This window comes from Carassius gibelio, chromosome A1 (assembly GCF_023724105.1).
Source record: "Carassius gibelio isolate Cgi1373 ecotype wild population from Czech Republic chromosome A1, carGib1.2-hapl.c, whole genome shotgun sequence".
Lineage (NCBI taxonomy): Eukaryota > Metazoa > Chordata > Actinopteri > Cypriniformes > Cyprinidae > Carassius > Carassius gibelio.
The window spans coordinates 25,996,611-26,009,574 of record NC_068371.1 but is presented as its reverse complement, the minus strand read 5'-3'; the positions used below and the strand labels follow the sequence as shown (position 1 = coordinate 26,009,574).

General features: G+C 39.1%; 2 protein-coding genes across 3 annotated transcripts in view; both read left to right on the top strand.

Annotated features, from left to right (window-relative positions):
• Positions 1–5,973: 5,973 nt before the first annotated feature.
• On the top strand, positions 5,974–8,365 carry LOC128016708 (inhibitor of growth protein 2). Of its 2 annotated transcripts, none has more exons than XM_052601410.1 (2): positions 5,974–6,319; positions 7,076–8,365. In XM_052601410.1, the coding sequence occupies exons 1-2, from the start codon at positions 6,181–6,183 to the stop codon at positions 7,771–7,773; spliced, it is 837 nt and encodes a 278-aa protein (XP_052457370.1). In that variant the 5' UTR covers positions 5,974–6,180; the 3' UTR covers positions 7,774–8,365. The 2 variants fall into 2 exon arrangements, with proteins under 2 accessions (XP_052457370.1, XP_052457378.1); XM_052601418.1 differs by lacking the exon at positions 5,974–6,319 and adding an exon at positions 6,605–6,751.
• Positions 8,366–11,482: 3,117 nt separating this feature from the next.
• LOC128016697 (storkhead-box protein 2) overlaps positions 11,483–12,964 on the top strand; it is a 46,433-nt gene continuing 44,951 nt past the window's right edge. Inside the window, exon 1 of the mRNA XM_052601388.1 lies at positions 11,483–12,647. Within this exon, the coding sequence (XP_052457348.1) occupies positions 12,326–12,647 (322 nt within the window). The 5' untranslated portion in view covers positions 11,483–12,325. The remainder of the gene's footprint in view (positions 12,648–12,964) is intronic.

The window sequence follows — 12,964 nt, the reverse complement described above, 5'->3', positions numbered from 1 at the left end:
ATTTGTAACAAGTAAAAAGTTATAAGAATGAATGCATGCAGTTGAGGATGATCAAAATCGCAAATGAAGTAATAATAAGAGTTGCAGGCTATTTTATTCTTACTTTCATTGTGACGTCATTTCTAGAACACGATATGTTCCACAGATTCTAAGGCTGCGGGTGACTTATTTGACATGGGCGTGGCTTTGACGTCACACTCGGGCATGGGCGGGGTCGTATAGGGGATGGGCGTGGTGTCCTACGTCACACGTGGATGTGGGCGGGGTTGGATGTCCACCGCAGGCTGCAGCGAGCCCTATTTGGACTGGCGACGCTAAAGGTGTGCAAATGCTTATTGGCTAATTTCTCTCTGTAGGCGGAGCCACAACTTAAGCTTGGAACAGTAGGCATATATACTTTACACCTTCACAAGTAATTTTTTGTTGTTGTTCGGGACATCAAAAGCGTTGCAACTCAAGTAAGAATGCTTCAGTATTCGTTTTGATAATCTTTGGTGCAGTAATGTAAATATAAGTAACTGTTAAATGTAATTGTAACATGAATTAAAATGCTCGTTTGGTAGCATTTATGTTATTTTAAATATATCTAACGTTATGCATTCTTGGATGATAAGTTTATATTATTTCAGTTTAAAATGTCTGTGGGGTAAATTTAAATAATACAGCTTGCACATTGCTTCAAAACACAAGACTTTGATTATGAAATATATTACTGAATAATGACTGAATAATGTCTTTTTCGTTTTAAAAGTGTTACATTACAGTCGTGTTTCATCAGACTTTTCACTCACAATACAGTTGGCACAAATTAAAACTGCAGTCCGTAACTTTTTGGGGTTAAAAATGATCCAAAATCAATATTTGAGCAAGTACATAACCAGCCAGTGTTAGAAACTATCGCCTTACTTTAGCCCGATTCACAACGATTAATTTAATAGTAAGTTTTCTAATTCGGTACGGGTAGGTTTTCGCGGGAAATTACTTGCGTCATTACATCACATATGTAGTAAAGTTGTTGTCCCGGCTACTAGACATGTTTTCATACAGTCTATGGTGAGGATCCTGCAGGTGGCGGATCGTTTATTTATAGCCACAGCAGCTGTAATTAAATGTCAAGAAATAATCAAGAATAATTATACGAAACACGTGTGAATTAAATTACATTTTATTCCAGTTTTAAATGGGTTTCTAATTACAGATAGCCTGGGTTTAAAAGACAATCAGTTCGATTAGAACAGTTGCTTTTCGGGTTAAAATAATGAAATTCAAATGATGAGACAATTAAAGACACTGTACAGAAATTGAAATCTACATGCTAATACACATTATACTCATAGCCACACAATGCTGATGTTGTTAACATTAATAATTTGAGCATAAATAATAATAATAATAATAATAATAATAATAATAATTTGCAGGGTTTGATGTGTTATGAGCTAATTGATCGTTAGAAGTTATCGTAATGCTTTTTAACTCGGTTGGCATAAAAATAAAGCATGGCAGACATGTTACTTACTTGTTCAGAAGACAATATATGGTGAAAATTGTTATTTGGGTCATATATTCCAAGACGTAGGGTAGAATCTGTGATTACTAAGTACGGTGAATATCCACACCGCGGTGACTTACATTTACACATTCAGCTCAAAACAGATTCATCCGCGCTGGATCACAACCCACGCATGGAATATAATTCCGCAAAGGAACTGCAATTCCAGGTTTTTAACGTAGATGACGACAAATATGCAAAATTTACGGACTGCAGCTTTAAACATAAAAGCAGTTTTTGTCTTAATCAGCTTTTCGACACATAGTCTGGCCGTGATAATAATAAGATATACTTAATGCTTGCTCCATTTATGCAAATTAGTTTTTTGTGTATGAATGGCTTGCACTACCTTTTGCTTTGGTCTTCGTCAGCACCACAGTCTATGGTCAACACCCGCTTGCACCACCTGCTGGTCAGCTGAGATAATGCATTCCCTTGTGAAAAAGAAGTGCACTTAAAGGGTTAGTTCACCCAAAAAGGAATATTAGCTTGTGTTTTACTCACCCTCGAAGCATCCTAGGTGTATATGACTTTCTTCTTTCAAACAAATCCAGTCAGAGTTATATTAAAAATTGTCCTGGCTATTCCTAGCACTATCATTGCAGTCAGTGGGTGTTATAGTTGAAGAGTTCACAAGTTGTCAAATAAAGCGATAGCATTCATAATAAAACGTGCCTGTATTCGTTTAAAACTTTATTTAGCAGCGTCCTTTTAACATCGTGCCAACAACATAACATGGATAACATCCTCTCTGCCCACTAACCCACTTTTTTTTCACTGATTATGGTCACTATGGTGACGTTTAAACATGCCTAAAAAATAAGATGCACCACAAAAACGAATATAAAATCCATGAAAAAAACAAAGAGCATATGGCCTTTTTCCAAAATAAAAGATCGTTATGGCTCAGCACACTTCCACCTCCTTGTTATTTGTTTTGCAAAAATCCACCGCTCACGGCTCTTCTGGTCCAGTCAGCGCAAGGCTGTGCCACAGTGTTGTTTTGTGTTGAGCGAGTACATCATGAATCCATTTTCCAAACCGTGTTTTTGTCTTATCCTGAATCACTACGGTACACCTTTAATAAGTGTTTATATTCAGACTATTTTAGTCTGGTTGGGGTCGGCAACTCTACAGAGTAGCACAGTACCTGCGTGACTCGCAATAGATGTAAACAGAGAGAAGTAGCTCCGGCTACAATGTTCTTCCGCCAGACGCGAGCGCCAAAAGTTACCAACTGCAGCTTTAATGTAAATTATTTATTCCTTCTTGTGCGGCCCGGTACCAAATGACACACGGACCAGTACCGGTCTGCGGCCCGGGGGTTGGGGACCACTGCTATATAGCACCACCTTATAAAGAACCTGTTAATCCCCTGCATGGTTCTTCAGTGGTTCTTCAGCGGTTCTTTGGGGTGGTTAAGGTGCTATATAGTATCGCTGCTGTACATAAAGAAGCCTTTTTTTTTACTGTGTTTGCACTTGGATGGGATTAATGGAGAACAAATTAAATTAAACTTTTACTAATGTACCTCAGATTTTAACTTATAATATATATATATATATATATACACACACACACACACACACAAACAGACCCACACAATATTTATTTAATGAACATACACAAAATAAAATGTCTCTGTAACTCATTTACACATACCTTATAAAAGCTCTGGTCTTGAATTATCCACAATGTTTTTTTTCTTGTTTTTTTGTTTTCGCAAATTAACCAATAAAAAAAAAAAAAAAAAAAAAAATGTTTTTTTAGTGAATTGTTAGTATTTAGAAAAAAGTTAGCCTTTTTTGGAAAGTATGTTAATTTACTGTACATGTACTCAATACTTGGTACGGGCTCCTTTTGCTTTAATTACTGCCACAATTCGTGGAATGGAGGTGATCAGTTTGTGGTACTGCTGAGGTGGTATAGAAGCCCAATATACCACCAGACAATACTCCAGAGATTATCTACAGGGTTCAGGTCTGGTGGGTTTTCTGGCCAGTCAAGCACACCAACACCATGGTCATTTAACCAACATTTTGTGCTTTTGGCAGTGTGGGCAGGTGCCAAATCCTGCTGGAAAATGAAATCAGCATCTTCAAAAAGCTGGTCTGCAGAAGGAAACAAAAAGTGCTCCAAAATTTCTTGGTAAACGGGTGCAGTGGCTTTGGTTTCCAAAAAAGGCCAATGGACCAACACCAGCAGATGACATTGCACCCCAAATCATCACAGACTGTGGAAACTTAGCACTGGACTTCAAGCAACTTGGGCTATGAGCTTCTCCACCCTTCCTCCAGACTCTAGGACCTTGGTTTCCAAATGAAATACAAAACTTGCTCTCATCTGAAAAGAGGACTTTGGACCACTGGGCAACAGTCCAGTTATTCTTCTCCCTAGCCCAGGTAAGACACCTCTGACGTTGTCTATGGTTCAAGAGTGGCTTAAAGGTACAATTTGTAAGATATTTGCAGTAAAATATGCAAAAACCACTAAGCTAGTTTCATATATTTTGTCCAGCTGATTACTAACAATATCTCTAATGTTTTTAACTACTTGTAAATTCCCATTCTAAACAGTGACACAGGGCAGTGCAGTCGTCTGTCAATGACGTTATTTACCCTTTGTTACCTCCTTTACTGACGTAGAAACCACATGACAACAGAGTTGTGGACAAATGCGGAAGTAGTGTCAAGCGTCCAGCAGACCACTAGCTTGCTTTAAGCAGTTCCTTATTTACTACTTCTTGAACGTTTTATGGTGGATTGTGTTACTTATTTATGGAACATAATTATTGTTTACTGTCTGCCGCTGGTTCTGTCAACAAGGACAGCTCCTGTAAACTTGTGTTTTACTCGACAGATGAGTTGTTTTGATTCGTATCTTTACAGAAAACGTATGCTATTATAACAACCAACAAGATTAGTATTATGCGGCATACAGGTCAAACGCAGGGCATCGCATCTCTAGACTCGCGCGAGGACGCGTCTGATCCATAGTCTAATCACGTCTTTGCATTGACTTTGTATGTAATCTACTCACGCAAATCATTGAACTCGCATTTGAAAATTCTGACATCAAGCACAACATTTATAAAACTTTACCTCATCCGTTAAATCCATGATTTATATTTCTGTCTGATTGATGGCCGTCAGCGGTTGGGTAGAAGACAACAAATCCCATCATCCAACGCACCTTCTTAGCGTCATCAAACCACACGATTGTTATTGTTTTAATAGAGCGCCCTCTCGTGGCGGGTCCTACAACCTGTACATTTAACAAGAGGAATATGACAACTGTAGCCAAATTCCTTGACATGTCTGTATGCTTTGACCCCAGCCTCAGTCCATTCTTTGTGAAGTTCACTTAAATTCTTGAATCGATTTTGCTTGAGGTTGTGGATCTCTTGGTTGGTTGTGCATCTTTTTCTTCCCCACTTTCTCCTTCAACTCAACTTTCTGTTAACATGCTCTGATACAGCACTCTGTGAACAGCCAGCTTTTTTGGCAGTGAATGTTTGTGGTTTGCCCTCCTTGTGAAGGGTGTCAATGATTGTCTTTTGAACAACTGTCAGATCAGCAGTCTTCCCCATGATTGTGTAGGCTAGTGAACCAAACTGAGAGACCATTTTGAAGGCTTTGCAGGTGTTTTGAGTTGATTAGCTGATTGGCATGTCACCATATTTTAATTTGTTGAACACACGTTGAAGGTGTCACTTATGCCAACCTGTGTCTATGTGTTCCCGAGAGCTGATTTTTCAGGGGATTTCATTCTTACCATTCTAAAATAGATTAGCTATTTATCACTGATGGCAAAATTCCTTGATTAAAATAATTTATAAGTGGCGTTTATAACATACCAAAATACATTTGCATCATTGATGATTGTTGGCTATATAAAATATTAGGAAACAGGATAAAAAATTATTATGAAGAATTCATTAGGATGTTTTATTTGTCTTACTGACTGCCCTACTGTTTTTACATTTTATTATATTTATATTTTTATTATACATCTGTATCTTTTATATTTACATGTATATTTATTTACGTGTCTGTGATTATATTGCTCTGTCATCTTTTGAGAACTCAAATAAAGTATTCTTAAAATCTTAAATCTAAGTTGAACTTTGAGTTTCGGGGCCTTTTTTTCCATCAGTGGTCCCTAGCCCCTATTAATTTATAGCTCTCTGTACAGAAGTTTTATTCCCCACCCATTACTTCATCTCATCATCAACAATATACAGCTAACAGTGCTGACGTCTATGCTGTGGTCTTATGGTTCGATCTCGCTTTTAATGAATCGAACCTCCGGTTCCATACGAACTCTGGACGCGCCCAACTGATCCCGCGATCCGCCCACATCTCTGCAACGCCACCATCCATTTGCTAAACCTTCCGAGGATGCATTTTATGGGCTGATCCTACGCATGCGCACATCTGATAGTTTTGTTTGAAGGAGTTCTCTCGTAGCCAGAGAAGACTCGACTGAATTTGTCCGGAAAGAGTGGCTCTCCACAAGGTTGCCAACTACCATCCAATTTTAAAGGAACCTATGAGTGAAAAGCACCTCTTTTTAAGCCGCAGTTCTCCTCGAAAAGGCGCATAGCTGCTTGATGCATTACTATCATCATGTTAGGGCATTATCCAAACGTGGAAAAAGCGCAGCTTGTCAACTACGTGGAGGATTATTTGGAATGTGTCGAGTCGCTGCCTTTGGACATTCAGAGGAATGTGTCGTTGTTACGAGAGATCGACACCAAGTATCAAGGTAAGCGAAACATTTGGTGTATGGTCCCAGCGCGATATGATGGATATTTACGTTCATTTACATCGTGTGCACTTCGCCCTGTAGACCGGCTTCGTTTCGATCCCTCACAATAACATAGAACACATTTTTATGAAACATTTATCAGTGCTTCCAAAGCTGTCCACGCCCGCTGTGTTTGGGTTGTATTTGGTCTTTGGCATATTCAGCTGTGTATGTTCCAGTAACACTATCCTACAACCAGTGATCAGCCATTTTGACTAGTGCATACTCTCTACTGTTGTTTAGCTGTGCTCTTTTAACGCATCGCTTTAGTTGCCATAGTATCGACGTAATGGTGCTTTCAGTCGGCGTGTGTTTTGTTCGCATGTAGCCGAAACATCCACAGCTCGATGTCGACGCCTTCGAGTTCGACTTCACACTTCGCAAATGAAGGTTACTGTTCAAAATGACTTAAATGCAACGAAAATGATTAATTAACGTTGCTATTTCATGATTGTTAAAAATAATAATAAAAAAAATCCTACCGAGGAGCTTACGCTTGGGCAGGTAGGCTGCTCGTATGTTTTTGTTACACAGCGGCAGGGGTAGCACTAGAGCAACCCTAGCATGCGAACAGCAAACAACCGACTGTAGTATGTTAAAATGTGGCTTTGTAAAATCTATTGTGCGTGCACAAGCTGCCTCCCTTAATTTTCTAACATTTTGATTGGAAGTATGCGTCACCTCCTCACTTTCTCTGCTTTCTGTGCCACTCAGAGGTCCTCAAGGAGGTGGATGAGATCTATGAAAAGTACAAAACGGAGACTGACAGCGGGCAGCGCAAGCGACTGCAGATTCAATTGCAGCGGGCACTCATCAGCAGTCAGGAGCTGGGAGATGAGAAGATCCATGTGGTCACACAGATGATGGAGGTGGTGGAGAACCGCTCGCGTCAGATCGAGGCCCACTCGCCTTGTTTCTTGGAGCCGGGAGACGCCGAGCGACCTGCGGAGAAGGTGAGGCATGACCCTCCGAGCACCTCGGCGAACGTTATGCCTGAACGCTCTTCAGCGCGGCGACCAAGGCGTCAACGCAACAGCGAGAGCCGTGACACTTGTTCCAATGGAGCCCTGGAAGACCTGGGCGAGGAGCCTCCGCCGCAGCCCCGTGAGAAGAAGTCCAAGTCGGCGAAGAAGAAGAAGCGCTCCAAGGCCAAGCAAGAGCGAGAAGCATCGCCGGTGGAGTTCACCATCGATCCCAATGAGCCCACCTACTGCCTCTGTGAACAGGTGTCCTATGGGGAGATGATTGGCTGCGACAATGAGCAGTGTCCTATTGAGTGGTTCCATTTTTCCTGTGTTGGACTGACCTACAAGCCCAAGGGGAAATGGTACTGCCCCAAATGCAGGGGTGACAGTGAAAAGACTATGGAAAAAAGTGCAGATAGGGCCAAGAAGGATAGGCGGTCCAGGTAGTGCCTTACAGGAGATGCGCTAGATTGTTTAAGTGAAAATATGCCTTTGTGGGGATTGGCGATTTTTGTTTAACTTATGTTGAAAGGTTCTCCTCATGCACTTAGCTGAAAAGTTTCCAAACAGGTGCTGTTGTTGCTTTTGCATTTGGAAACGATCAACAGACGTAATTAACCCTGGCAACACAGATGTTTAAGATACTGCCATTAATGTCAATAATACAATGAAGAGTTTTTTTTCTAGGCTTTTTATTTTCTCTCTTAATTGTTGATTTCGGTAAGCCTCTAGAGTTTATACATGTTGGAGGTCACCCGTTCTTGGGTAGTACATGGTGTTAAAAAATGGGGGAAGTGATCAAAAAGCACAGGGTTTGATGAACATTGTCAACACCTTTTATTAGCATTTCTTGTTCTTTTGTTCCACATTTTAGAAAATATATATATGAAAACACACCTCTGAAATGTCTTCCAGTGAGAGAACAAATTCATTTTCTTTGTTACTGTTTTGGAGTGATGTTTTTTTATTTTATTTTTTTTGTTAAAAATTCTTTTAAGTTTCATCTATTTAAATAAATCAGTGCTTGTTACGTCTCTAATCTGCTTGTTGTTTGTGTCACATGGGTAATATATACACTACCAGGCAAATGCATGGACACACTTGAATGAATTTGTTTCTCATTTCAAAAATCTTTGCATATAAAGGCTCGTTCTTGTTTTTAGTATAAATCATGCCTATGCATGAATTTCTCTACAAAACCCAAAGGTTTTTTCCTTTCTTTATTTCTTAAACTTTTTTTCTTCATACTGAAGGGGAAGCAGCCACCAAGTGTGCAGCATACATGATTTGAAGAAGCTAAAAGCAGGGTTTCTGGGGGTCCCTAAATAGCTAATTTAAGGCCTTTAAAAATCTTAACTGGTGCAAGTAAGTCTTAATTATGATTTAAAGAGGTTTTAAATTTAGGGACGGGCAGACAAGAATTGCGATTATGGCTTAATTTATGATTAAACTTCAAAAGGCTATGATTTAATTGATAAAATGTGAGCACTGCACTGCTTTGTGTACTACCATTATCAAGGAAACCACTGTATTTATGCCGTTTAATATACGTCTCCTGAGAATGAATGTGCATTTTCTATGAGCTCGTCCACTGTTTTAGTTCAGACCAATGTGAAAATCAACCCACGCCGAGTTGTAAATGTGAACTGGTGGATTGAGAAGAAAACAATGCATTATAAAAATCTAAACAATAAAAAAAAAAAATTATAATTAAATAATGATTGATAGTAATTGTTAAAATGAATACAATAATTTATACTTTTGACTTCTTTTCTTAAAAATGGTTTAAAGGCTGAATGTGACGTTTATAGTAAAAAAAAAAAAAATGTTTTCGTGAAAAACTATCTGAACTGTAAAAAAAACACGTAACATTTTTTAAAGCCATTTTTCAAATTTTACAGTTAAATTTGTTGCCATAGACATTTAATATGTTATCATAGACATTGCCCTACCTCGCTTATATGGTATTCATTTTATTTGTGCAGGTCTTAAAAAGTCTTAAATTTGAGCTTAGAAAACTGCAGATAACCTGTGAAAGACTGAAGTTTTAAATTAACATTTTATTTGCATTATTTCAATGTTTTGTTTGTCTTAAATGTGGAAAATGGTATATATAAAGAATGAGTATTGGTGTCCAAGCACCCATACATGGGTGTATAAGATACAGTGGTATTTTGACTTAAGCTAGAACAGAGTAGAATTTTGTTAATTTTGTTTATATTTCACTCTATGAAAGCCCAATAACAATAAAAAATCTACGTAACGTAAAGAAAATAAAAAAGATATTGTGACTCAAAGTTTTTGGTGTTGAGGTAAGTTTAAACTGTGATATTTTACAGCTTTATCATGAGGTATTGTTAGAAATATCTATTTGAATGGGATATAATTCAATCTATGAATGAAAAATTGCATAAATTATATATCTTCAGCGGTCAGACATATATAGAAAAATCTGAATTCAGAAGCATACCCTTGTGAAACTGCCCGGGAAACGCATGGTAGCACTGACCACATCAAATCATACAATTCTATTCTTTGACAATATAAATAAAAGTCTTGCTTGCCAGCAGATGTCACCATAAAAGCACAAGTGATTCACAACTGGTTTTGCCTCAGAGCTTAGATTTAACTTTTTTCAAATAAAAAAAAAAGTGCTTTTAATTACAGCTCATTTTACAGTTGTCTGCTGGAAGAAATCGCATTCTCTGAAGAAAAAAAACAGGGTTAAAGTGCATCATATATAGAGTAAAACTACAAAACATTAGGCCGTTAGGTCACCAGTTCATTTAAGCATTGCAAATGTTGATCATTAGTTTTCAATATATATTTATTCTGGGTTACAAAGTGTTCAGGATTTGTTAACTTGGAATTTCAAATGATGTAAGAATTCAGCTGTCAGTTAATAAGTATCTAGTGTGAAATGCAATTAATTTCCATTGTCATCAATACTGCAGTTACCTGGGTTTGAAGCAGCGTGTGAAGAAATACCTTTTTATCCAAACAATTGCAACCCTGGGTCAGGATTTGAAAAGGTTCAGTCTTGTTCTTTCTAGTCATACTCAGATCACTAAACAAGAGGAAACACTCTGGGAACTTGGGAACCGAAAGCTGACACCAAAGCTTGCGTGCCCTTATCTGTATAGAAGTTATTTGATCAAGGCCTTAGAGAAATGAACCTCACACAAATGCAAACAAGGCCAAATTCTTAACAATCCACAATCTCACACTGCCTACCTCAAAAAAAGAAAGAAAAAAAAGGAACTGATGATTTAGAAGAAATACACAACTTCCACAATTTTTTTAAGCTTTTAATTTAATTATCTATTTCAACTAAAATTAAATAATGTTGGCTAAGAATTCTTTATTTCTTTTAATAAATTTAATATCCTACTACCATAGTTGTGGCTGAGGAGATTCTATTCAGTGCCTTTTGAGCTTTAAAACCTTTGAAAAACAAAAATGAAACATCATAAAAAAAAGTCCATGTCAAAATTAATGGCCTTACCTATACATTTCATATAAACACTGACTAACTAACAAAATATCTACAGTATACTGTTGTGGAAAAATACATAAAGCTTAAGAAATCCATGAATTACTTCTGGATTTTATTTTATACATATTTCTGATAACCTTTTGAAAAATAAGTATATATTTCATTAAACAAGTGTCCATTTCTTATAATTTCGCTGTACATTTCTTTGTTTACTATATATAATAAAGCTCAACTTAAACTTACTGCTCAGGAAATGAATGCTGTGGGCCTACATGAATGATTTTCTTGAAGGATTGACAATTAACCATGATTTTATTAAACTACTGATTAATAACTAAATATAAGCTAAATAAATCAAGATGAATACAGATATAATAAGTAGGCCTTTGTTTTGGACCCAAAGCATTGTGTGTAGTAAAATAAAAATCGTATTTTCCCTTTTTAATCAGCCTAATATAATTTTACTCGGTTGAAATGCAACATTTTGACATTTTGCATCAAGAACTAAATGCACCGGATACAATGAATGAGCCGGTTACATAAAGTAAAACATAGGACACAGACATAGCCTGAACTTTTATCTCCTCTTTTAAGTCCACCCTATCATTTCCTTTCGTAAAAAGTGTTAAAATGCATTGCACTAATCTGCGAGTGCCAGCTCTCGCTCTGCTTTCCCCGTGTTCACCTGTTGCGAGGCTCGTGCACTATACTCGCGATGTTTTGAAGGCCGCCTGTAGGTGGAGTCAGGAAAACATCTGGTGATCCGCGCGCTCTCTGTCGACACGTCCAATCTAATCCGCAGCACCGGACAGCGGGCGCAAGGCGTCAGGGATAAGACCCCGACGCCTCCGAAACGAGTCAACGGTGTGACATCAGAAAGTGTACGGTCTGTATGAACACCCCGTAACGTACAAGACCGACTGGGAGGCAACCACGGAGTGCACTAATGAAGACATAAATAAGAAGGGATGAAGTCATCTCCTGGGCTTTATGGCCAGCAAACATCACCAATGAATGCAGTGATCGATCAATCCACCGTTCAAGAGGCCTCGATGGTGGAGGAATCGGTCTCGCTTGCTCTCGGCCGTATGCGCAGAATGTCGCGGGAAAGGTGTGGAAAGAGGCAGGCTGAGATCTATTAATACGGACAGACCCATTGATCATTCAGCTCAGCTCAGCTTCTTTGCCCATCAGTGCAGTGCCTGGTTAATATTGCCCACCGGACCGCTGGCATCGGGCTATGGGCGCACCGTACAGAACGCGACGTTTTAAGAGCTATTTGTTTGATAAATAAATGACATTGGTGTCTCTCTCGCGTGTCATGCTGGTGGACCCTCCACCGTCACGCGCAGCGCCTCGGCTCCTGGACATAAACTGAAATACGGTGCAATGTGTTCGTTTTGGAAATTCAATAAGGTGCGCAATAAAACACCGTGTGAGTGCCGCGAAGCATCGGACAGGCTCGCAATCCACGCCGTGGCCTGTGCGTGAAACGCGCCGAGAATGGAGAAGTTCCTTCAGATAGCGCCCCATTCCCTGGCCATAGTGCTGTCGCGGGTCAGCGTGGAGGAGGCGGCCACGGTCACGGAGAAGCTTCAGCACCATCACACCGGCTATGAGATATTCGCCGACTTCAAAGCGGAGAACATGCAGCACTTCTGGAATAAGAAAGTCACGGACGCCATATCGGAGACCTTCTTCTTGGGCTGGATAGATGAACATGTTCTGCTCATTCAAGGCAAGGAGGATCATCTGGAGGTCCTGAGGGAAGGATGGACACGGAGAGCCCTCAAACCACCGCGGGGCTTCGAGATCAAGTGCATAGGTAAGCCTGACCAAATGGTACACAGGGACCCTTGATGGACAGCAATGGGGAAGGAAGCAGCCAAGTAGTTTTTCGAGGAATAATGTGGGAGAACGTTAGTGCCAGTGGGTGCAGAGGTTTGAAAGAAATGTGAAAATCTTCTCCATATTGAAGATGCAGAAAATTCAGTGTGAGGTTCTTATGTGGTCCAGTTTATCTGTTTGAATCTACAAGGCAGATGTTTTAAGAAGAATGCAAAAATGTAGAATTAAAAATGGGTTAAGTTACCTTGCCATGTGAGAAAATGATTTTACTGTAAAAAAAGTGTTTCGGGTAGT

Excerpts from the sequence above, each read along its gene's own strand:
- LOC128016708 (XM_052601410.1), top strand. The coding sequence starts at position 6,181 with ATGTTAGGGCATTATCCAAACGTGGAAAAAGCGCAGCTTGTCAACTAC. Across the intron at positions 6,320-7,075 it reads GATCGACACCAAGTATCAAG|AGGTCCTCAAGGAGGTGGAT; the intron begins GTAAGCGAAACA and ends TGTGCCACTCAG.